The 26,471-nt window shown below is 40.4% G+C and overlaps 4 protein-coding genes and 1 long non-coding RNA gene across 5 annotated transcripts in view; 3 read left to right on the forward strand and 2 right to left on the reverse strand.

The window, feature by feature from the left end:
- The window catches only part of LOC140952356 (uncharacterized), a 1,496-nt gene extending 1,381 nt beyond the window's left edge, over positions 1-115 (reverse strand). The window contains exon 1 of the mRNA XM_073401777.1: positions 1-115. This exon is cut by the window's left edge and continues 489 nt beyond it. Coding sequence (XP_073257878.1) covers positions 1-115 — 115 coding nt within the window.
- Positions 116-3,245: 3,130 nt separating this feature from the next.
- Positions 3,246-7,316, forward strand: LOC140952360 (uncharacterized). The gene has a single exon (XM_073401780.1). The coding sequence runs from the start codon at positions 3,246-3,248 to the stop codon at positions 7,314-7,316; it is 4,071 nt and encodes a 1,356-aa protein (XP_073257881.1).
- A 21-nt stretch (positions 7,317-7,337) lies between these two features.
- LOC140952361 (uncharacterized) lies at positions 7,338-8,285 on the forward strand. Its single transcript, XM_073401781.1, has one exon. It carries the CDS (start codon positions 7,338-7,340, stop codon positions 8,283-8,285), a length of 948 nt encoding a protein of 315 aa, XP_073257882.1.
- A 2,352-nt stretch (positions 8,286-10,637) lies between these two features.
- LOC140952363 (uncharacterized) lies at positions 10,638-13,359 on the forward strand. The gene is made up of 3 exons (XM_073401784.1): positions 10,638-10,998; positions 11,338-11,757; positions 12,863-13,359. The coding sequence occupies exons 1-3, from the start codon at positions 10,638-10,640 to the stop codon at positions 13,357-13,359; spliced, it is 1,278 nt and encodes a 425-aa protein (XP_073257885.1).
- A 2,179-nt stretch (positions 13,360-15,538) lies between these two features.
- Positions 15,539-26,259, reverse strand: LOC140952348 (uncharacterized). The gene is made up of 3 exons (XR_012167347.1): positions 26,151-26,259; positions 17,543-17,604; positions 15,539-15,689 (listed from the first exon to the last, which is right to left on the reverse strand). It is a non-coding gene; the product is annotated as an uncharacterized lncRNA (long non-coding RNA).
- Positions 26,260-26,471: the final 212 nt, after the last annotated feature.

Consider the following 26,471-nt stretch of genomic DNA (forward strand, 5'->3'; position numbering starts at 1 on the left):
GGAAGAGGAAACTATCGTTGATCAGATTGGCCAGATCCGAGGCGCTGAGAGACTCCTCACTTATGTGCTGTAATGATCTCATTAGCTCGTCTGAGTCCCTAACGGCTGATGACATGCTTCTCAGCTTCTTAACTTCTTTCCACCAGGCAGACGGTTTGCACTCCTTAAGCTGGCTAACTTTGGAGTCGTAGTACCGCTGCCTGCAGAACTTCGATCACGGTTCACTCGGCTCTGCAGGAATCGAAACATTGGCTGATTATTTTCCACGAGAGCTCTTTGCCGCCGTCTGATTAGGTCTTTCAAGGCTGGATTAACCTAGGGCGGGTCTCTAGAGTGGATCGTTTTAGATCGCAAGGGCAGTACACTATCCAGACCATGTTGGATTATTGACTGAAAGGTAGTCACTTTCTCAGCACAGCTGTGTGCGTTGCCAACGAGGGTGTGCGCTTTAACCTCTTGGAGGTAGGTGCGCATAGCCAAGCGATTGCTGGGTTTCAAGTCCCTTGTTTTGATTTTTAATCACGAGTCAGAAAGCTGGGGTCTATCCTTTGGCTGTACCTCTACGGACATGTGATCTGATAGACCGTGGGGAGGACGTTGTATGGGGTCCTTGTAGTACTCTTTCAGATTCGTTAAGACAAGGTCTAGTGTTCTATCGCCTCGCGTGGGGAAAGTAACAATTTGTTTGAGATCAAAACTGTTCTGAAGACACTTGGTGTTTAGCCGATTGAAATCTCCAACAATAAGCAAACCACAATTGGGAAGACCTGATTCAATGAATGACAGACTCTGCCACAAATAATCTAAAATTGCAGGGTCGTTGTCATTTGGCAGCTGATAAATTACTCCCAGCACAATACAACAGTATCCCCTCGGGAGACTAGCAGGTTATAACTTTAACCAAAGCGCTTCAAAAGATGGATCTTCTAAATCTTCCAGGATAGTAAAGTTGATATTGTCTCTGATGTATGCGCAAACCCCTCCATGGATAATATCAACTCTGTCCTTTCGCACTGGATTGAAGCCACTGAGCGCGACAACGTTGTCATGAATATGACTGCGAAGCAATGATTCAGTTATACAAACACAGTCCAAATTTCCATATTGGACTATATGGCAGATTTCATCAATCTTGGGAGCAAGGGACATAACGTTCGATAGATATAGCAATGGAACATAGGCGGATGGAGAACCCTTCCTTGTTGAGATTAAAGTTGGTGTTATACGAACGCAGTTTAACGAGTTGTGGGCTTGCTGGGAAACACGCCAAGATGGTTTGTCTAAGCCTTTGCCGACTCCTCGCTGCTGAATCGTGCTTATTTTAAAACGGCGAAATTTGCTGCACTCTTGAACAAGACGACCAGCACGCACTCCTCTGTAGCGAGACCAAAGACGTTTAAGAGAACTCATGTCGACCTTGTTAGAGCTTCTTGGGTGAAAAACTTACCTAAAAATTGTAACTGCTGGTATCCTGACCAGCGGGCTTACCCCCTTGTTTATTAGGAGCATGCGCACGGGGCCTCGGCATTGGTGGACACGAGGCCACCGTGAAATAGCCTGAAGTTTTCACTAAGGTTTTTCTTCAAGTTTCCCAAGTATTTTGTAAGTCGTTTGTTTCAGTTTTTCTTTGTCGTGCTACGGATTTCTAAAGCTTTCTAACAGATGTTTGTGATGATACTTGTGAGTTGATTCAGCCTCGTGTATGATTAAACGTTTTGTTGTTATGTTCATCGCCACGGCTATCATGTGCCGCCATTCACAGCCACAGTTATTTCACGACCTCATGGACTTTATGGATTTACAAGGATTATAAAAGTTACGGTGGTGCTTCTATTTATCTATAGTTTTGACCTGGTTTTACGGTTCTGGGGATATTTACGGTCATGGAAGGTGAAGGCAAGGAATTTGCGGCTTATTTTGAGGATGACAATTTGCTGAGCTTGCAAGTTTCGCGTTCGCACTCCCCAACAATGGATACGGAACTGTTTCGTGTTATATCGCCGCTTAACACTCAGCCAACGGATGCAGCATCAGAAACGGAACTTCCTAATTCAGTAAAGGTTCAAGGTTCGCTGAATATGGGAGCAAAATCGACGGTCAGTGATGCTGAAGCACTAGGAGTGGGCGAAAGGAGAAAAATTCCAACAGATAAAGGTAAACAACACGAGTTACAAAGGTTAAAGGATCATAGAACTGTGGCGTTACGTCACGTAACTAGACAGATAAACAAAATGAAACCGCTACTTGCTGATCTTAAGAATTATGAATTTGTGTCAGTTGAAATGGAAGGTCTTAACAATTTACTTGTTAAACTGCAAGATGCTCAGGATAATTATGTTGACGCGTTAGAAGATGAAACTGTTATTGTTAATGCCAATTCATGGTACGATGCTCACGATGAAGATGTCTTTAAATTTAAACAGTCTGTCATTGAATATTTATCCAAGGCGAAAAGGCATCAGTCAAATGAAGTAAACTCTGTTATCTCTAGTGGGTCTCATCACACAAGAAAGTCAAATCACTCTAAACGGTCCACCTCATCTTCAATTTCATCTAAAGCTAAGTTGATAGAAGCAAAAACTAAGGTTGCAGCATTGGAAATTGAAGCATCATTTCTGAAGGAAAAGCAAGCGCTTAAAATGGCAGCTGAACATTTAGAGCTAAAACAGAGTTTAGCTCAAGCAAGGGAAGAAGAAAGGATTTACGAAGAAATGAAGAATGAAGAGTCAACTTTTGCACCTGTTCATACACAAAGTCCTCCGACTTGTACAATACAATCAGTTAACTCTGCTGGTTTGGAACCAACTTCGCAGCAACAACTTGTAAGTTCTTTAGGCGTTACAGAGTATCAACAGCCTTTACAAGTTAGTCCTCTTAGTGCATTTACGGTACCTCAGAAAGGACCCATTTACACAACACCGATAAATACTGGTGCATCACGGAGTAAGGAAGAGACTATCATCTATGCAGCAAAACCCCATGAATACCCCTCGAGTGTACATTCTTCATCATACCCATCTTTAACAACGACTCCTGCTGTTACGTATACTGCTCCTGATCAGGTATGGTGTCTGCCACCATCACCACCACAAGGTTGTTCGACAAGTTTGTCAGTCAAAGACAATACTTTCCAAGACATTGTGGAAATTCAATGAAAACAAACTGAGTTGTCTCAGACTATTGTCAACCAGCAAGCAAGGAGTCTTTTGCCATCGAACGAGCCTCCCGTGTTTTATGGTGATGCTATGGAGTATCCATTATTCATGACTGCCTTTGAGTCATTAATCGAATCAAAGGTTGAAGATTCCAATGAGAGATTATATTTTCTGGGTCAATACACGTCAGGTAAAGCAAAAGAAATTATAAACGGTTGTCTACAAAGGAAAATGGAAGGATCCTATGAAGAAGCTAAGAGACTTTTAAAGAGACAATTCGGTGATCCATTCAAGATAGCTAATGCCCATATCACGAAATTGTCTTCTTGGCCACCAATCAGACCAAACGATGGTTTAGCCCTCCAAGATTTCTCTATTGCCCTGGATCAAGCTAAGTCTGCTATGAAAGGCATGTCTCATATGGATGATTTAAACACTGCTCATGTACTGCGTCAACTGTGGGAAAAGTTACCTAAGTACCTGCGAACCAAATGGACTGAAAGGAACAATAGGACAAAAAGTGCAAAGGGAAGAATAGCCGACTTCGAAGAGTTCTCTCAATTCGTGCGTGAACAAGCTGATCTTGCCACAGATCCTGTGTTTTCAGAGCAATATGTTAGCAAGCCAAATCATGATGAAAAGGACAGAGGCACTCATCTTAAGTTTACAAGAAAGCCGCTAAAAAGGGGAAAAGGGACAAACCTTGCTACTGGTGTAAATCAGGAAGATAGCAATCAACAGACTGTTGTATGCTCTTTATGCAAGAAGCCTCATAACTTAAACGAGTGTGAACAGTTTTTGAAAAAATCTCTGAGTGACCGTCGAGACTTTGTAGTAGAGAAGAAACTGTGCTTCGGCTGCTTTAGCGACCAGCACATTGCAAAGCATTGCAAGGAAAGACAAACGTGCAAGACGTGCAACAAGCAGCATCCAACGTCACTACACAATCCTGATGGAATTAAGAAATCGAACGACAAAGGTGACAACAACCAACCTCAAGATAGACCTCGAGTTAGTAGCAATCACACTGCCATCTGCAACATAACTGAAGCTGGAGATGTGCCGGTTAACATGGGTATATTGCTAGTCTGGTTGTTTCATAAGAGTAATCCAGCGAAGAAAATACGAGTTTATGCTTTACTGGACAATGCCAGCGGTGGAACGTTTGTGAATGAAAGCGCAGCTAAGGCTCTTGGCGTTGAAGGAAGTAGCACTGACCTCACTCTTACTACAATCCATGGAACACACAGCGTAACGTCGAAGGCCATTGAAGGATTAGTCGTAGCTAATGTCAAGGACGAGAGTGCAAGGTTAGAGTTGCCCAGAACTTTCACGCGAAACATCATTCCAGCGGACCGCAGTGAAATACCACGACCTGATGTAATCAGTAGGATGTCTCATTTGAAGGATGTTAGTGCCGAACTTTCCCACTACATGGAAGATGTTGAAGTGGGTCTTCTTATCGGATTGAACTGTCCAAGTGCCTTACGACCAAGAGAAATTGTTTACGGTGGAGAATCAGATCCATATGCTGTACGGTCACTGCTCGGATGGTACATAAACGGTCCTCTCTATACTCCCTGTCAGAGTAGCATTTTAACGTGCAACAGAATTCATCTTAATCAGCAAGACACCTCATCTCCGCGAGGATATTTAGTCTCTCAAAGGACGGTTAAGGAGCAGATAACACCGCAGGCAGTTGAACGAATGTTTGAACTTGACTTCTCCGAAAAGGAAAAGGGAATATCAATGTCGCGCGAAGACATCAAGTTCTACGAGACTGTGGAAACTGGTATCGTTCATCTCGAGGACTTGCACTATGAAATGCCCCTCCCTTTCAAACATAAGAACACTGAGCTCCCAAACAACTATGCTCAAGCTGAGAAGCGCCTGAACAGCCTCAAGAAACGTCTAATGTCTGATGACAAGTATTACACGGATTACTGCAGCTTTATGTCTGATATCATTTCGAAAGGGTACGCTCGGAAGGTGGATGACGATCTTAAAGATCAGTTGGGCAGAACCTGGTACCTGCCGCATCACGGAATTTATCACCCGCAAAAGCCAACGAAAATACGCGTGGTGTTTGATTGCTCGGCCTCATTCGAAGGACACTCCTTGAATGACAAATTGCTCCAGGGACCAGATCTCAGCAGTAACTTAGTCGGTGTTCTTACCAGGTTCCGGCAAGAAAAGTATGCTTTTATGGCAGACATTGAAAAAATGTTCTTTCAAGTAAGAGTAAGGAAGGAAGATCAAAGTTTTCTCAGGTTTCTATGGTGGCCAAACGGAGATTTACAGAAGGAGGCCGAAGAGTATTGCATGACAGTGCATTTGTTCGGTGCAGTATCATCCCCTGCATGCGCTAATTATGCACTTAAACGCACTGCTGACGACAACGAAGATGAATATGGGTCAGAAGCAACCAACACCCTTAGAAGGAACTTTTATGTGGACGACGTTCTCAAATCGGCGAGCACCGAAGATGAGACTATTAAGCTAGCAAAGGATACCAAAGCAGTTTGCCAAAATGGTGGATTTAACTTAACCAAGTTTGTGGGGAACACAGAGCGTATCATCAGCTCAATCCCTCAAGAACACAGAGCAGAACAGGTGAAGAACCTCACACTTGGCCAGGACAAGTTACCCATAGAAAGAGCGTTAGGAGTTATTTGGTGTATTGAGTCTGACACGTTCAACTTCAGGATTGAACTTAAGGATAAGCCTTGCACGCGGAGAGGCATCCTATCGACCATCAGCTCGATTTATGATCCCTTGGGTTTCATCGCTCCTGTAGTACTCGTCGGAAAGAAAATTTTGCAGGACATCTGTCACACTAATAGTTGGGATGAGCCAGTCGACGATGCCACCCGCAGCAGATGGGAAAGATGGCGAAATGAGCTGTACCTACTTGAAAGTTTGAAAGTACCAAGAAGCTTTAAACCCTTGGAGTTTGGAAAGATTGTGTCCACGCAACTCCACTGTATGTCTGACGCTTCGACGTGTGGTTACGGTCAATGCTCGTATTTAAGGCTCGAAGACGAACATGGCAAAGTACATGTCTCTTTTGTTATGGGAAAGGCGCGAGTGACGCCAAAAAAGACCGTCAGCATTCCAAGGTTAGAGTTAGCTGCAGCCTCAGTCTCTGTCAAGATTGGTGATGTTCTAAAGGATGAGCTAGAGTATGAGAACATTGAGGATCACTATTGGACGGACAGTAAAGTCGTCCTAGGCTTTATAAGTAACGAATCCAGTCGGTTTCATGTCTATGTTGCCAACCGTGTTCAACTCATTCATGATCACACCACCCCCTCACAGTGGCATTACGTCGAAACTACTTCAAATACTGCAGACGAAGGTTCAACGGGTATGTCACCTAAAGACTTTGTTGCGAAATCACAATGGATTCAAGGCCCTGACTTCCTTAGAAAACCTACAAGCAGTTGGCTGAAAGAAAAGTCATACAAAGACACTGTGGACCCAGATTCCCCCGAAGTGAAGAGCACTAAGGTTAACACATGTGTAGTGAAAGAGAGTGACGTCATAGTTGAGAGACTTCTCAGGTTCTCAAGCTGGCACAAAGCAAAGGTAGCTGTCGCACTATGCCTAAAGTACAAGAGGAAGCTCAGAGAAAAGGTCATGTCTAAAGGGAAGGAGTCCAGTGCTGGATCACAAGAACAAAGGTGTGTCAGTAATACCCCTGCAAGTGCAGGACTTAACGTCGCCAACTTACAGGAAGCAGAAGTGGAGATCATAAAACAAGTACAAAGACAAGCATTTCCATTGGAAATAAGAAGTCTCCAAATCGTTCAAGCGAACGCTAAGTACGGTAGCCGGGAAGTGGAAAAGGAGAAGAAGGCTGTGCTGAAGAAAACCAGTACGCTTCGCACGTTAGACCCCTTCCTAGACAGTGATGGTGTCATGAGAGTTGGCGGGCGAATACGGAAGGCAACACTATCGGAGTCACTCAAAAACCCTGTCATCTTACCAAAGTCAAGCCACATTACCGCACTGGTTATCAGCTACGCGCACGAAAGAACACACCATAGCGGAAGAGGAATTACGTTGAATGAGCTTCGTGCTAGTGGCTATTGGATCGTCGGTGGAAATTCGATGGTCAGGCAGTTTATTTCCAAATGCGTAACATGTCGTTACCTTTGAGGTACCGTGGGAGAGCAGAAGATGGCTGACTTGCCGAAGTCGCGCGTGGAGCCAGCACCGCCTTTCACCTACTGCGGAGTCGATTTCTTTGGCCCTTGGCACGTACAACGAGGAAGGTCTGTCGTCAAGAGATACGGAGCATTGTTTACTTGTTTTGCAAGTAGGGCTGTACACATAGAAGTTGCAGACACCTTGGAAACTGATTCCTTTATTCAAGCATTGAGACGGTTCATCTGTAGAAGAGGACCAGTCAGAGAAATTCGTTGTGACAGAGGAACGAATTTTATTGGTGCGGAAGCCGAACTCAAGAAAGCTATTGACGAGATAGACGACCAAAAGGTCAAAGCAGAACTCCTTAAAGCCAAGATCGATTGGATTAAGAATCCTGCATCCGCGAGTAACTTTGGAGGCGTGTGGGAAAGGCAAATCAGGTCAATCAGAAACGTCATGAGTGGTCTTATTAGAGAGCATGGTAATCGTCTTGATGAAGAATCGCTGAGAACATTCCTTTGCGAAGCAGAATCTACAATCAATAACAGGCCTTTGACGGTAGAGACACTCAGCGATCCTCTTTCAGAGCCACCATTGTCGCCAAGTATGCTGCTGACAGGAAAGACAAGGCTCGTGCTACCTCCACCAGGAGAATTTAAGAGAGAAGACTTATACTGTCGAAGGAAATGGAGACGCACGCAGCACCTAGCACAAGAGTTTTGGTCAAGGTGGAGCAAAGAGTACTTACAACAGTTACAAGCAAGAATCAAGTGGACTAGGCCAAAAAGAAATTTCAAGGTTGGAGATGTGGTATTACTGAAGGAAAACCAGTCTCCGAGAAACAGATGGCCTTTGGGTAAGGTCGTAGCCACGCATCCTGATGATCAAGATCGAGTCCGATCGGCGACAGTGCTGACCGGCAATGGCTCCAAGTTGGAAAGGCCTGTTAACAAGCTCGTCTTACTTTTGGAGGCGTAATGTTTAGAGACCGGGATTCCCCGACGAGGAGCCCGAGCTTTTATGAACGCTTTTTCTTGGAAATAAGTTTTAGGACTGTTATCGAGATAGTTATAGTTGTTGTTAAAATGTAAGGCAAGGCTTACATTTTGGGGAGCCATGTAACTGCTGGTATCCTGACCAGCGGGCTTACCCCCTTGTTTATTAGGAGCATGCGCACGGGGCCTCGGCATTGGTGGACACGAGGCCACCGTGAAATAGCCTGAAGTTTTCACTAAGGTTTTTCTTCAAGTTTCCCAAGTATTTTGTAAGTCGTTTGTTTCAGTTTTTCTTTGTCGTGCTACGGATTTCTAAAGCTTTCTAACGGATGTTTGTGATGATACTTGTGAGTTGATTCAGCCTCGTGTATGATTAAACGTTTTGTTGTTATGTTCATCGCCACGGCTATCATGTGCCGCCATTCACAGCCACAAAATATAAAACTTGGAGGAGCTCTGAAAAATGCTGCCATTTAAATCGGCGCATACATTAATGACTTAAATATTACATTTGGCGACGAGGATGGCGCTTGTGGGGCAAGTAGGATATCGACGAGAAAGACGATATTGCCAGTTATATACAATGAGTGGAATTGTATTTTGTGGCGAATTACGTCAAAGCGAATTATGAAGTTGCTACGTTTCTAGCGTTAATTGGGGCAGATGCATATGGCGTACTGAGGAATTTGTTAGCCCCTGAACATCCGAAATATAAGTCTTTTGATGAGTTGAAAGAGCTTTTGGTTTCACATTACTCGCCTCAACCTATTTTGATCGCAGAACGTTTCAAATTTCATAGTCGGAACCAGCATAGGAGTGAAACGGTCGCACAGTTAGTAATTGAGTTGAAGCAACTGGCTTTGAAGTGTGAAGTTGGAACTTTTTGGGAGAAGCGTTATGGGACCGTCTCGTTTGTGGATTGAAAAGCTTGCAAATTCAAAAGAAGCTGTTGGCAGAGAGAAACTTGACTTTTAAGAAAGCATTTGAAACAGCACAATCCATGGAGTTAGCCAACAAAGAAGATTTTCGAGACACCAGTGTGCCAGTGGACGATACCGTCAATAAGGTCGGCAGATATGCCAGTTCAGGACATTCGACTGGAGACCCCATGAGTTGTTTTCGTTGTGGTGGAAGGCATTCTCCATCAGGGTGCTGGGCCAGGTCGGTACAATGTTACAAGTGTCACAATAAGGGTCACCTTACTAAGATGTGCGATAAGAAAGGCAAGATACAATCCAGGTGTTATTTGGAGGTTGATTCACCTATGAGTACTACTGAAGAGCAGTCTGGACTGGGATTGTATACTCTCAAGTCTAAAGGCCAAGGAGGATCAGGGTTTCAAGTTTAGTTATTGTTAGAGGGTAAGCCAGTCAGCATGGAAGTTGACACAGGATCAGCGGTGTCCATTGTCTCTTCGGCGGAGTATAAGGAAGTGGTTTAAGCATCCCAAATTGCAGCCAACACAGTTCCACTTGAAAACCTATTCTGGTGAGTCTTTACCCTACCCTTGTCGGGGGAAATTCGAGTCGCTGTGAAGCAAGAGACCTAGGAAATGCAACTACATCTGGTGGTCACTCAAGGAAAAAAGCCTGTGTTGCTTGGGCGTAACTGGCTTGAGAAATTGAACCTGGATTGGTCCACCATCTTCAAGGTGTCTCATATGCCTGCTGTGGAGGATATCCTTGATAAATATGAACCCCTGTTTGAGAAGGGGAATGGACACATCAAACTCTATAAAGCCTCCATTCAAGTCTGTGAAGGTGCACAGCCCCTATTCCTGAAAGCAAGACCCATTCCATATGCTCTTAAAGGAAAGGTGGAGCAGGAGCTTCAAAGACTGGAGAATGAAGGGATTATCTACAAAGTAAGTCAAAGTAACTGGGCTGCGCAAGTGGTGTTGGTCCCCAAGAAAGATGGTTCACTGAGAGTGTGTGGCGACAAGATGTCAGTGAACCAACTGCCGATGTCGACCAGTATCCTTTGCCTAATACAGAAGATTTGTTTGCGATGTTAACTGGGGGACAAGTATTTATCTCACACCTTTCAGCAGGTAGAGCTGGATGAAGACTCGCAGAAGTACCTAACAATTAACACACACAAGGGTTTACCGTTACAAACGACTGCAGTTTGGGGTTAAGTTCACAGTTTGCCGTTTGGATGACATCCTGATTTCAGGGGGTTCCCCTGAGGAACATTTGGCAATTCTGAAGTTTTCAGGCGCTTACAAGAACATGGCATCAGGTTGAATGATGCGAAGTGCATTTTCCTCCAGTCGGGTTTGGAGTTTCTTGGACACTGAATTGACAAGAATGGCATTCGTCCCCTCCCTCAGAAGATGAATGCAGTCATGAAAGCCAAGAGTCCTACCAATGTCACAGAGTTGAAGTCTTACCTGGGACTGCTTCACTATTATGGCAAGTTCCTGCCCAATCTGGCGACTACACTGCATCCTCTTCATGACCTTTTGCAAAAGGATAGGCCTTGGAAGTGGATGGAGGCGTGCAAGACAGCATTTGTTAAGAGTAAAAAGCAGTTACGAGATTCTTCTTTGCCGGTCCATTATGATCTGAAGAAGTCACTTCGGCAGGCCTGTGATGCATCACCCTATGGGGTAGGAGCAGTTATCTCCCATGTTATGGAGAAAGGCGAGGAAAAGCCTATTGCTTTTGCGTCTCGAACTCTCATAGCTAGTGAGCGTAACTATTCCTAAATAGAGGAAGAAGCGTTATCCATCGTGTTTGGAGTGAAAAAGTTCCATTCCCATCTGTATGGTCGTAGGTTTACATTGCCTACAGATCATCAGCCGCTGGTCACAATTCTTGGGCCGAAGACTGGTGTACCTCCGCTGGCAGCAGCAACAATGCAAAGGCGGTCTTTAATTTTAGCAGCTTATTAGTATGAAATTGAGCATAGGAAGTCCACTGAACATGCAAATGCAGATGCTTTGTCTAAGCTGGTACAGGCATCTTTAGAAGAGCAAGAGGAGGAGGAAGAGGTGTATTTGATCAGTTAACTGGAAGAACTTCCAGTTACAGCCCGGGACATTGCAGTTGCAACTAGAAAAGACCCAGTTTTACCTTGTGTGTACGACTTCACTTTGCATGGATGGCCCCAAGCGCTTGATGATCCAGTATTGCAGCCTTACTTTTCACGAAAGCAAGAACTTTCTGTTGACCGAGGCTGTGTGTTGTGGGGTTTACGTGTGGTTATTCCTGAGAAGTATCATGTTCGGCTGTTGGATGACTTGCACCAAGAGCATCACGGAATCTGCCAGATGAAGCCGCTGGCGAGGGGTTATTTTTGGTGGCCAGGATTGGATGTTACTATTGTTGAGAGGGTTCAGCAATGTCATGTTTGTGCTGCCTTGGGCAAGTGCCCTCCAAGGGCACCATTATACCCTTGGAAATGGCCTGCTAAGCCATGGGAGCATATCCACATTGATTTCTTTGAGAAGGGCAAGTTGAATTTCTTGATTGTCGTTTATGCCTATTCCAAGGGGTTGGAGTTGATTCCCATGGGTTCCATGACCAGCTTGAAAACCACTGAGGTTTTGCGCTTGGTGTTTGCACGCTACAGAATACCGGAAGAGGTGGTTTCGGACAACGGGCCGCAGCTAGCATCGGAAGAGTTTTCTTAACCCTTTAAGACCGAATCTAACAAATTTGTACGATCTGATATGGCCCACAGTCATTTGACCAGCAGTTTCCTCAAACTTAGTTTCCAGTCCCCCCTCTTTGCAACGCCTAGTGGACTGTTTTGTTCACCATTTTGAGTTGTTTTGAACCAATTTGAAATATTTTTTGATTATTTTGGATGGAAACTTCAAGATACCCGATCGTGGCATGTTTCGGATATGGAAGGCTTTGATATGAACACCGAAGAAGATAGCAAGGATGGAGTAGTGAAATTTTTTCAAACCAGGGAGAAGAAGAAGAGGAAAAACTCACTCTTCGGGGCATACACATTGATGATTCACCAGTGATTAAGATTTTTTTCATCCTGGAAGGCCACAAAACATTTGTTTGGATGTTTATGTTTAGCTCCTTGAAGAAAGTGATCGAGAAGTTCTCACTTTCAATTAATAAGGTTGGGCCCACGAAGGTGTAACACCCAAACATGCTTTTTTTGTGGACAGAATATAATCTTGATAGTATCAAAGGTTGGCAAATGTGGTATGAAAATAATCCTCAGTAAATTTGCTTTAGATTTAGACTCCTGCTGTAATTTTCATGACCAAATTGAAAGTTCAGTACACTGAAAACAATTAAGGTCAACTTGTTGCGTGACATGAATTTAATATTTAACAACCTGTTAATTATTATTTATTACTTACTTATCAATAAAAAGTGGCTTGGCAGATAGCCCAAAGTCTTATCTACCAGATATACAAAGTTTATGTTGAGGAAGATTCAGTGCATTCAACAATACCAGCCTTACATCTTAAAATGTGCAAAAAATAAATTTCGGTCTTAAAGGGTTCTTAAAGCAGAATGGAGTAAGTTTACCCGGGTTCCACCGTACCATTCTGCATCTAATGGAGCTGCTGAACATTCTGGACAGACTGCCAAGACGGTTTTGACCAAGCAAGTGCTGCAGCGCAGGCTAACTTTCTTATTTTGAATCGTAGCACACCTCACACTGTCACTGGGCAATCTCGCGGTGAGCTGTTTTTGGGACGACAGATTAGGAACTGTTTCACACTACAGAAACCCAACCTTAACAGAGCCGTGGGGGAGAAACAGGTGAAGCAGAAAGAGCACAACGATGAAGGACGAGTGAAACTCCAAGAGTTCAAGTTGAATGAAGTGGTCTTGGTTCGTAATTGGCGGTGTGGAGTTGAAAGGTGGATCCCTGGAAGGATCACTCGGGTGAAAGGTCCCCGCACTCACCTAGTTTGCTGTGAGGATCAAATACGATTTATTCATGTCGACCATTTGAAGAGTGCTCACTGGATCCAGTCTTCAAGCTCTTGGGAGGGCGAGGAAGATCATAATTACGTACGGAACTTCCCAAGTTCCCAAGCTGAAGTGAAGAGTGGAGTGTGGAGTTCTTTCTGAACCACTGGTTAACACATCCAAGGCAGGAGGAGTTTCGGATGCAGGTGATGTGGAGGAACAGGACACAACTGAGGTGACACCAGAATCATCAGTGGGGGATGCTTTGAGGGATCAAGTCCCTCAGGGACACCATCGTCACCGCACCCAGCACTGAGGTACCGAAGTCGAGAGAGGAGACCACCATGCAAACTCGTATGTGAAATGTGAACATTGTTTAAGTAGATGTTGAACGCTGAACATTGTGTTGTTATGCTAACCAACCCATTTATTGGGGAGGTGTGTAATATATTAGGTTCCAGGCTCCTTGTATTTTGCACTTGCTCAGTACATTAAAACTGGAGGACTAGCACATGGTTCGTTTTCGTGTTGTTTCATGACTTAAATATTACAGTTGCAAAATGATTTGCTTTTGATCGACTTGATTACTGAGTACAACAAACATGTTTTCTTTCCCAATTGAAGGTGGTCCACAGGCATGCCATGTTTTTTAATTCACCAATCAAGTCACGTTATCAATATTGATGTTGAGAGTGCTTTGATTATTTGGAAGGTAACTTCTATTTCCAGCACCATGACAATCAAAAATTGGAAATTTAAATTGGAAATCTGAAATCTCACATGTCGCCAATAAAGTTTCTAAATGCACAGTAATTATTCGTAAATCCAGTTTCTATTTATCCACGAAAACCTTATGAACACTATATTTTTCTCTAGTCTATCCATACCTTTTTTACTGCAACTTAGTTTGGGCCTCTACTTACAGAACTAACCTTATTCGTCTTGAGATTTTACGGAAACGAGTGATCAGAACTATAGCTAAAACCACTTTCGATGTACATACTGATCCAATCTTTCAAAATCTTGGTATCTTAAAATTTCATGATATATATACAACTAGGCTAATTCATATACTCCTATCAAAACCATACTCTACCTTTAAAATTTCATTGTAAATTTACCTTACAAAGTCAAATTCATTCGTATAATACAAGAAACTAGTGTAAATTTCGTCTGCCTCTCTGTCGTACTCCAACCAAACAATTTTCCGTTTTTTACCAAGGACCTAAATTTTACAACACCTTAAACACCAACATCATCAACGCTTCCTCACCTTTCTCCTTTAAAAGAGCACTTAAGGCATTTACTTGTAATAATTATTAGTATACTCAACAAAAATCTTGGGAAAAAGCCTTTTAATATTCAACATTTGTAAACTTCCGTAATATTAATTAGTTTAATTTTTCACCTGATATTATATTGTATCCGTTGCCATAATTTTTATGCCATCTTCGAATAATTGTAATTGAGGGGGCCTAATTAACATAAGCTCTATAGTTTCTTTTAGGCCTCCTCGCCATCTCTTCCTACATTTTTTTGGCATCTTTTTGTAATTATTGTAATTGTGTGGCAAATAAATAAAATACCTAAAACATCTAATCAATTATTAAGTAGTTCAATCCTACATGTAAATCGAAAAAATGTTGCACTTTTTCATAGCCAGTATTAAATGATAGGGAGCAATTCTATTTATTTGTCCCGGGAAGGCAAGCTTGTTTTCAACATGGTCCTCAAGATTACTCTTCCTGATAATTAAAACCTGTTGCAGCTGACTGTTGTTTTAGTTTCTAAAGGTATCTTGGAAAAATATCAATTCCTAGTTGTACTGGCAGACAAGACTTGCATGGGTTTTAAGTCTGATAATTTTTTTACTTGACCTAAACCTTCAAAAAGCTGCGAAAGTTTTTTAAATAGTGAAAAAAGGAAATTAAAATATTAAAGTTCAGATTCTTCACAAGTCAAACTAGCTGAGTTGCTCACTCTGAAAGCGGTCAATTAATACTTTTTCCTATCAGTAACTCTACTTGATTCCGAGGCATTATGCTTGGCCTCTCTCACTCTCTTCTGAAAGTCTCCCTTCTACCCTATTAACTAAACTTCAGGTCGAATTACACCTACACACAAACCAATTCAATTTAATATGACTCCATGCAGCCCAGACTGTTTATGAGGTTTAAGAGATCACGTTATTATTTACTGTAAAACTGAAGTCTGACAGGTGACCTGTTAGATTTCAGCTGCAACAGAAAATAATATTTGAGTTCCCAGACAAACAAAATAGCTGGGTGTAAACCGCAGAAGCATTCCGTTGCGAACGAAAGCTTAACCTGCAGTTCTGTCACCTCTGACATCCCCATTTGTTGCAACTTTGCTAGCAACAAATCTACTTGTCATGACTAAAACCACATGAGATACAAGAAGGAAAGAAACAACTTACCATGTGGAGAACAAATCCAAAAAGACAACAGCAAAGCTAATTACACACAAGCAATCTAAAAAACATTGAACAATGGCAGATTACAGTAGTAACGAACAAACACACAATAACAAAATCAAGAAAAAAACTATGTCACTAAATCATGAATTCATAATAAATCAAAAATGTCAATTACCAAGACTAAAACTGCAGGAGGCAAAAAGAGTATATATACCAAATAGAACTTAATCCTTTAGGTCCCAAGAGTGACCCACATCAATTTTCTCCTAACATCATCAGTAGATCATCAAGAGTAAAGATTATGAGAATTACTAAACTGATTACCAAAGGGAGAATGCTTAGATGTTAAACTAAATTCTCTCAACTATTCTTAAAGGAAATGTATGGAGATCGGTCCAGAGAATTTGTGTGTTGATCATGGGGCTTAAAGGTTTAATGAACACACAAGCAATCTGTGACTTCACACGGGAAAACGTACTCTAACGGCTTTCTGTTAAATGGGTGAAACGCACAGATTCCAAACAGGTTGCAAATGGCTCAATCATCCATTCAAACAGGTTCATCAAAGTAGCTGAACAGGTTATGAAGTATTCCAAACAGCTAACACGAACAGCTTACTCACCCATTCCAACCCATTGACATAAATGGGTGAACGGGTTTTCAATCAATTTCAAAAGGTTCATGAAGAACGATGGTGTCATGTTATCATTCCAAACAAATGAATAAATCTGACCCAATTTAGCTTACGTTGAAAACTGCATGTTCTGATGATGTATTAACAAAAGGAGAAAGCAGTTAAATTTTGATGAACAGGACTTTGTTCTAGTCTACTGAAACAAAACTCAAATTTAAAGGAAAGTTACCATTTGTTTATCTTTGCTGTGTAGTATGTTATAAATCCACTTCACCTAGTATTTTTACGTTGCACAAAAACATGGCAGCTTTCAATTATTCTTGTTGGCTTGTTTTCTTTTTGGCAGCAACTCCAATGCGGTAAGAAAATTATTCCATGCACAATTCTATTTCTAGTTGCAATTCTCAGATTACAGTCTTCCAAAATTTGCATAATGCAAAGTGAGTGATAGGCAATGCAACACTATCCATAGCGCTTCTGGCTTCTTTGATTCTCTGTATTTTTTTTTATGTACAACAAGTCATCACAAGAAAATATTTTAATTGTAATGAAAACGTGCAGAGAGCAAAAGTTTTTGGGTTTCTTTTTAAACATTTTAAACGTTTTTATTTCGTCTGATTAGGGGTCATCAATGCTTTAAAGCTCATAGTCTGCTACATCTGAAAAAAAAAACATCCACTCCAACATCGCTTGTGTACGAGCATTGCTTCAAAAGGGCAAAATAATAGTTTAAAGCCCATAAACTTGTGCAAATGTAGTCAAACCAATGTTGAAAACATTCAATTCACCGCTCAAACAAGTGAAATCTAGGGTACCTCATCTCCTATGTCATTTGACAGAAAATTCAAAGGGATGCCGTAATACGTATGACCAAGCCGTTCGAACGGCCTGATGTCTTCAACAAACCGGTGACCGAGTCATTTGATTGGCATGATGTCTTCAACGAATGGGTGACCAAGTCATTCGAACGGTTTGATGTTTTTTAACAAACTGGTCACTAGGTCACTCAAATGGATTGATATTTCCAAGGAACGGGTGACAAAGCCATTTGAACCACCTCATGTTTCTAGCGAACAGGTGACCAAGTCATTCGAATGGTTGACAAATGGCTTGTAAGATGCACAAATGGAAAGCCGTTTGAAAACGGAAAGCTGTTAGAGTATGTTTTCCCATGGAAGGTCACATCTAAAGGACAATGTCCATGACTAGAGTCTTGAATTAAGGTCACAGCCAAACTGACAGTTAATGCAATACAAGAAGTGAAAACAACTTACTAGGTCCAAATGAAATGGAAAAATCGAAAAAACCAAAGCAATTTTCTCAACACACCAGCAACCTACAGTAATAAAGATCAAAGAGAGACAGATTTCATTAATGAATAAAATAGCACACATAAGCAAAATAAAGTTCAAAACCCAGCCACTAAATCATGAATTGATAAGGGAGCAAAATCGCAAGACTGAATACACAGTTAAACTGTCAGATTCTCATAAAGGGTCATTCAAGAGAAAAAACAATGTTTAAATAATGTCCACTATTCATGCCATTTTCATGGCCGACATGTTGTTTATACAGCCGTTACTTCTGACAAATATAACCTTGCACGTATTTTGAAGATGTACACACAGGTTCTCTTATTGACATGAATACCATAAAATTCCGAAAATATGCCCCTCCATGTATAAGCCCCCCAAACCGGTAGCGCAAAAAAACCTCCATTAAATCGCCTCTCCAAATATAAGCCCCCCCCCCCCCGGGGGCTTGTACTTAGAAAATTGCCCTCAAATACAAAGTATAACAAAGCAAAAATGATAAATTTACTTCCAACTATACGGCTAGCACAATTGATTTTGAAACACAAATTTCCCTCTGTAGATAAGCCCCTCCGAATATAAGCCCCTCAATAAAGGCCTTTGAAAAATATAAGCCCCGGGGCTTATTTTCGGAATTTACGGTATTTAAGTAACAGCGCAGTAGCTTTAGGTTTTTTTGTAGGGGTAGATTTAGTGTGGCTATCTAAGGTGAAAGAAGTTAATCTTGCTACATGGTGGCTTTTGTCCTGAAGTGACTCCATGACACAAAATAGACAGAATATGACTCACATTTTGAAATGAAGAACAAATAGAGGAAAGGCTGGTTGTATAATATACTTCTAAATTTAACAACAAATTCTTTTTCTCCTCACAAAAGCAACAGGTTTTAAACAAAAATCTCAATACGAGAAAACACCATCACTGGAGTAGGTCTGTTTTTGCATGAGCATAAAATGTTAAATACATCTTCCTATAGAAAAAAGAAAAAACTTTAGGCGACCTATCTTTCTGTCCGCTGGCAACCAAAAACTTAAATTACAGTGTTGCTCAAAAGTAAGTTACCACCCTTTTGTGAGACACAATTCTCATTGCATGCTATGCTATTCCAGTAGCGCAGGGCATGATTCTCATGGCATGCAAAGACCTAAAAACTGTATCATTACCAAAATTCTTCCGCCATTTTAAGAATGAGTAGTAAAGCTTTACCATGACTAACATAAGAATAAATTTTTATCACTGCGACCTGTAGACTATCATGATCAATTGCAGTGTCAAATGTCAATCACTAACAAATCCAAACGCTCAGAGACCAATAAAACAGTGTGCTAATGACAAGCTAAAAGAAAGTTCGTCAAAAGAAACTTATAACGCAAAATGTAAGACCAATTTTCCTCAGCATCTTTTAGGTAATGCTAAGAAAAACTTTTAGTTGATTTCTCACTGGACTTGTCTTCAATAATTTATGCCAAAAACTGTTGCTTCAATGATTCTTGCACTATGCAACATTCCCACCCCCCCCCCCCCCCATCCTAGCGCTGTCATGCCGGAAACAAGATGTGACTGGCAGCTTACTATTAAATGCCACTGTAAGTGGCCCTGATAGCACCTGTATCAAAGTTAATTAATTTAACACTTTATTGTTTTAAGTTGTGAGATCAGGCATTGTCTGTTGGACACAGGCCTTGCCACACCCTCTATTATAGACAGTCACTTTTGATAAACAATTCAAGTTTATAATAATTTCACCACTCAGGCAACCATAACAGTAACAGTTTGCCAATTTTAATTGGATAACCTTTCGTATACTATTCATCAGCTGTGCATGTTTGAATGGAATGGATATTGGTTTGAACAGCTCAAGCTGTTGAAAATGTCGCTTTTCAAGGCAAACAAAGTTTTCCGTGAAATTAGTGTGTGACTTTATGCAGGAGTTTCAATAAGCACCAACGGCCAACAAAACACGTCGGCTACTTTGCTTATAGAAGTCGGTTACTTTTTGAAAAGAAGAAGCAACTAGTTTGAATAACATTGTAAACAATGTTTTCATAAAGGCCCAATAGCTTTACGTTATGCTTTAGCCATGTGAACGCTGTATTAATACTTCAGTCAATTTTTCACAAATTTTTTAATAGGTTTACGCAGAATTTGTTTACATGCAAAGTATGTAATTTATGTTCATTTGTTCATTACTGGTAGGAATTGTCCAAATTGATTGTGACTGATAAATTGAAAGTTACACGAAAGCTACATTTTCTTGAATGAAACATGCACTCTCTTGTCCTCAATTTAGTCCCCAGAACGCTCAAAATCGCCTTTTAGGGCTTTAAAAGTTCAAAATTTTCTGGGGAAGCACAAGAGCTTCAAGACGCAAGGAGTGAGTCTCAAGTTTCGAACTTCGAGTCTCAACTTACTTTTGAGCAGTACTGTAAATTCTAAACAAGACTCAAAGACTTTCAGAGAAATGGCGAGAGAAAAGAGAGAGAATATATGATATTGTAGTTTAGATTCACTTGTTGCTTTACTGATTGCAACAAATTCAACAAACAATCCACTTTGACAGGGTCCGTACTCTTTTGAGCTATTCAAATTCCATGACTTTCCATGACTTTTGCCATGGTCTTTCCAAGTTTTCCATGACCATAGGTTTTGCTGCCACGCTAAAAATTTCTCAACTAAATTTTCCCTGTTTTAGGGTTTAGGGTTTTGACCTAACTCAGTACAACAGACAACCTCTGATGTCTAATAAACTGCGTGCCATTTGCACTGTTTAATCACTCGTCTCTATCTTATATTGTCCTTGCTTTGAAGTCTGCAGTCACTAATCTACCAAACACAGCTTTAACTTTCCCTAATTTTCAATGACTTTCCAGGCCTGGAAATGAAATTCTTAAATTTCATGACTTTCCAGGTTTTCCATGACCTGTACAAACCCTGTTTGACTTTCTCGCTCACCATCTCAATGAAACAACCTTTGCACTTTGCGCTAAAGATCTGTGAAGAGTTAGTTCGTCCGCCAAAGCTGACTGCTTATTCTTGTAATGAAAGTTGAGGCTACATGTACAAAAGAAAATGTTGTTTTTAAAAGTTGTTTTAGTTGTCCGCACTAGGAAAAAAATCTTTTGTATCAAAATTTTAAGTCTCTAATACAATATTATTGTAGCATTTTTTTTCTATTTCGGACAAATGGAATAGTCAATGAAAAGCAAATCACAAAAATTATAGGACATGATGCATTTGAAATTGCTAATATTGAAAACAAACAACTTTACCGATGAGAGATCACATCCATCCAGTCACTGATAATTTCCTTGATGCAAGACAGGATAATGGCATTCAATATGATATTTAAGCCACGGAACAATCTTTTTTGGCCGCTCAGTTTGTGAGAAAACTTTTAGATTGGACCGAGTACTGTTTTTCAAATTACATTTAGGTGGGTTACCCCACCTAAACAGGTTACCTCACCTACCTGGGGTCCCCCACCTCCATGTAAACAGGCCCTAAACCTATTGGTTTTTTGCCATTGTGGTTCCCTAATGAGGCAATACCAAAAGCCTTTGAAAGTAGAATGCATGTAGCTATTAGCAACACACCGTCGAAATATATTTCACAAATTCTGCCTTAAGAAATACTCTTTTTGTAGGTTGAACCATCTTCTGCACTTTGCAAAACCAGACTTTAGGACTTTCTACATGCCGCAGATGTAGCGCGGAGATAAAAGTTGATCTTTGTTCACTATTAAAAAAACTGAGCCGATTAAAATAAAATCTTCGGATAATTATCCTTCCACGAAAACCCCTTTGAAACCTAAAACTTTTTTATGCCCTGAGCTAGGAAATAAGAAAGAAAATACAAACGATGTGCTTGTCATGGTAATTAAATTTCATGCCGCATCATGTTTGAAGTTATGGTATAGCCCAGCAGCCTAAACCATTCCCGCCATTCTTCCTCATCTATTCAAAAATTTCCTTCATCCTCTCACCTGTTTGGCTGTTCTGTTTCAAACACTTAGCCTCTAATACGTTGACTTGCCATGCATTTAGCGGCTTAAAAATATCATGCACAAGAATTTTTTTTGTGCGAGAGGTCACATATAAATCGTGGATGTGTTTTGTGTGCCAAGTTTTTTAAGGAGACTTGCCACAAATATTCACACATGGCCAATATACACAAATGGATACGATTCATCAAACCAATGGTCCACTGGTACCAGTGGTAGGATTGGAAAGGATATCATTCCAATAGTTCTGTTGGTGAATATGGATCTCATTAAGGGGACTTAGATTATTTTCCCATGTGACCTAGTTGGGTACATGGCGATTCCGATGGTTCACATGGGAAAATAATCTAAGTTGAAAGCGAGGTCAAACTAGCGCTAATAGTAATTGCTAACAGTTATAATATAGCAAGGTCAAAACACAAGCATACCATGTGTATTCTTCATTCTATAAGACATCTATGCAAAACAAGTTCGCTTTTACATCAAGTAGAAACATGCCAACAGTTCTTATGAATATTCCAAGTTCTTTAAGCCAACCACACAAAACAATTTTGCTTCCACACAAAGTACAGTACAGGCCACGGGCATTGCAGCATTACCCGCGTGTTTCATGTGTGGAAATCCACCATATTGCATACAAATTCCAGGAGAAAAACACTCATGTAAGAACATACACGCAAAGATACAAGAGAAAATACACGAAAATTAGGTTACAGATTACAGATCAATGATATATTGTTCCCATTAAGTTTCGATTTGGACGAAATCTGTATTTTTTGGCATGGGAAGCGTTTTGATGCCAATTGAAGGCTTATTTCTCCCACTAGCTTCCATACAAGTGCAGATAATTGTGAAAGAAATACACAGAAATGAAACAGCAACAATAAGAAAGAAACCATTGAGACATTGATGTGACTGAGGAGATCTTACGGAGGGGAGCTTCATGAAGCAGAATATTTTGCAACAACGCATCAGTAAACTTTTAAATGAACCTCCCTACAGCCAACAAAAATCAAACAAACAGGCGCTACATGTTTAGAAAAACTAGTGCCATGAGATGAATTTTTGATTAACCTTTGCTATGATTCATAGCATTGAGATTGCATTTTTATTTATGTCTTTCACACGTTTGAGGTTAGAATGCGAGCAAATCAGGCAAATATTACTGGTCTTGGAAAAACTGACCTCTGACACGAGTTTCTCATTAGAAAAGCTGTTTTTAAAGCGAGCAGAACGAGATTTTCAGGTCGCGAGGTGGCCCTGCTAGCGATAAAATCGTGATGAGTCTTTGAGCTGCAAAAGACTTCTTTGAACTTGAGAATATAAACAACAAATATCCGTTGGCGGTGCAGTCAGGAAGGAAATCTTGTCAAGTCAATGTGACAGTTGTATTGTGTTTTGAAGAAAAAACAGATGACGCTTGCACGCGCGCATAATCAGGACAAAGTCCCCTTAATGAAATGCATAATCACCAACAGAACCATTGGAATGACATCATTTTCTGTTGGTACCAATTGTACCATTGGCACCCATGGACCATCAGAATTGCCCTGTACTCAGCTAGGTCACAGACGAAAATAATCTAAATCCCCTTAATGAGATGCATATTAACTAACAGAACCATTGGAATGACATCCTTTTCTGTTGGTACCAATGGACACCCTTCTTATCACCACTAACACCAACCGAGTCTATTTGTGAATATTCGACAACCCTTCCAAACTAGCACTTATTTACATCGGGTTTGAGCCAGACATCCTCCCACTTCCATGACATGACATTTTTTATTTTACATGAACACATTATAAAGGAAAGCAGAGCTATCAGTCCAGACTGAAACCTTTTGCTGATTACTTTTTTGGTCTGCCAACTTTGGTGTATTAAAAATTCAATCCTTTTCTTCCCTTTATTTTCCAAATCTTGGATAAAGTAAATAACGTTATTTAAGTTCATGGAACACCTTCACAACCGTAAGATCTATAAAAGTGAAATGACCCCAGAAAATTTATATTTGCATGAATGCATGCCTCACGCTTGGTTGTCTGCTAAGACATGAGGTCAATCGCGTCAAAAGAGAAAATGTAAAAAAAAAAATTAAAAAATACTATTTGTCCTTGAATCATTTCTGCTTGTCCTCGTCCAGAGGCTTTGAAGAAAGAAATTGTTTGCTAAGCCCCGAGAGCTGAAGCTGAAGTTCGTATTAATACTCGCATTATTTTTTTGATTTGATTTGATCCCTGGCAAATCTTTGATACAGCAGCACCAAACACCAGTAACAAGTCATGTTGATTGTATAAGGATCCTAAATAGGGTTTACTAGCCTTAATTGTTAAACTTGGGAGTAATTTGCTGTTTGGTGTTTCTCAATCCATTTTAAATTTTTCGTATGTTTATTATCGATACGGCTTATCACAGTGATTGAGTGCAATCCTTTAGTAACATACACGCTGCTGTTTTCATCAACACATAAAACTTTCAATTGAACTTTTCCATACAGCAACTGAGGTGTTTGTTTCCATACAGCAGCTCACAGTGCAATGTTCAGTTATTATTACATCAATTGTAGTCACAGCTTGCTCATCATTTATGCTCACAGATGGCTCATGTAGTTTGCTCATTTCATTACAAGTCTTACATTTCTCTTTGAGTTCATAGACTGGTCTGTTCCAAAACCAATCACAATCATCTTTTAGTGTAGACCTACCGTGAACAGTGTACATTTTTTGCACGGATCTGTGTGCGGAGTGAGCACTACCATGGTCAAGTTTTCAAACATAAACTTCCCTCTTCAACTTGATTCAACCCTTTATAAATTAATGTTTAATACGCGACAGTGTGTAAACAGTCTCAACGCACTCCTCTTTGCTTTTGTTCTTCGGCTTGTCTTTTAAATTCTACTTGCTGATTTTTTTTCAGATTGCCTGTTTGTGAATGACCATCAGCATAATTGCAGTTGAATTTCTGGTCATTGGTTTCCAATCAGGGTGTTTTTTTGCTGGAAACTTTACTTTTAATTTGACCTCTTGACCTGAATTGCTCTCACAATAGCATCTCAGTTTGATATTTTGTGAGACATTATAGTGTACAAAAAAGTTTTGATTTGAATATACATTTGAGGTTCAAAAAACTTCAGAAACGCCCAAGAGCTTTGAAAACAATATTTTGTCTTGTACGATAGAATCAGCTTTCGAAATTAAGATCACGCAGTTATTTATCACAGCAGTCACATGCTAGGCAACAAAAAAGTTCACACGTATCATGTTATATCATGGAAGAAACAAGCCCAATATTAAGGGAGATTAACTCGAACATTAAAGAACGCACTATATTTCCGACTCAAATTAAAACCATTGTTTCTCAAAGGTTTTCAACAACCACGAATGCAATTTCAGAGCCAAAAATTTCTCATGTTACAGACAGATGCATATGTTACAGCTGATGAGCTGTTCTGTATGGCTTTGCAGGGTGCGCCAAAAATTTTCTTATCCACTTGTCCTTCGGACAAGCACTATATTAAATTTGGTTGTCCGAAACCCAAGGGTTCTTGTCCAAAAAGTTTTGCTCAAAACTCAAAAACAATCGGGCATATATTTTACTGCTTTTAACAGGCCTGGTTACTAAGGCCAGGTTCCTAAGCCAAATGGCGGTCGTAAAAAAAGGATTGAAATGGCTGTGGAATGGCGAAGTTTTAAAGGAATATTTAACCTTATTTTGACAAGTATGAGGTTTGCTTTTATGACTATAACATAAATTTTAATTCTACTGTAATTTGAAGTCAACTTTCATCTGTTTCTGTATTTTTTCTAATTAAAATGTGCTTGTCCCACGGACAACTTATGTCAAAGGTTTACTTGTCTGAACTGTATTTTTACCTGTCCCGGACAATCGGACATAGGTTTTCGCGCAACCTGCTTTGGTTACTTAATATAAAGAGCCAATTAAAAAAACTCAGTTTAAACTCTAAACGATTTCATGCAAAACTGAACATGACATTCACCTTTACATGAGGTTAACTCCTCATGACATCAAAAGTTCTGAACAGAAGTATTTTCCTTCCTGAAACCACTGACCATCCAAAGACTGTTGGTACATAGGGTTTTTAACCCTCTCTCATCTCTGACTCTCCCTTTGTTATAGGGTGGCAACTTGACTTAAAGTGGTATTGTATCTTCCTTGGAAGTAGACTACACGTAGTCCCTCATTTTCCCTCGGGCATAGTTGAGCAAGCGAAATGCCAGCATGTGTCAAAATCACCCCATGCGAGAAAGGCGAGACACAGCAGAGAGAGAGAACAATGAGGGACTACAGACAAAGCCTACTATCCCTAAGGGAAAATGAGGGACTACCTGTAGTCTCCCTTGAAAGAGACTAAAGCTCTCAAACTCACAGAGTGTATAAAGGTAAAAGAACAAAACATTATCTAATACCTTCACTAATGAAAATGAAAAACAACAAAGTGCCTCTTAACAATACAAGGAAATGCACCTTTGTTATAAAAAAGACAGTCACTGATGTTATGTAACTAAATCTTGCCATAGCAATATTCACAAACAGAGAAAATTTACCTACCAATTGTTTTCAAGGCTCCTCAGTCCATATTAGCCTTTTCTGCACAACAGTCTTTCACTTTTTTTCCCCCTGCTTTAAGAGCCTTTGGCTTTCAAAACTGCCATCAATATATTAATGATGAATCCCATTAACTTTCTGTGACGCTTTCTACAACCAAAAAGGCCATAAAGATGAATAACAGAAGATTAACTTGGTAGCACTTGTCTATCATTTTGCAGTGGCAGTGGAAGAACAAAACAAGTTAAAAACTAAAATTACAGAGATTCAGTTATCAGTAAACAAATTTCTAGATGCTGCATAAATTTTTGGCGCGTAACTTCT

The sequence above is a fragment of the Porites lutea genome, chromosome 11, assembly GCF_958299795.1.
Source record: "Porites lutea chromosome 11, jaPorLute2.1, whole genome shotgun sequence".
Taxonomy (NCBI): Eukaryota; Metazoa; Cnidaria; class Anthozoa; order Scleractinia; family Poritidae; genus Porites; species Porites lutea.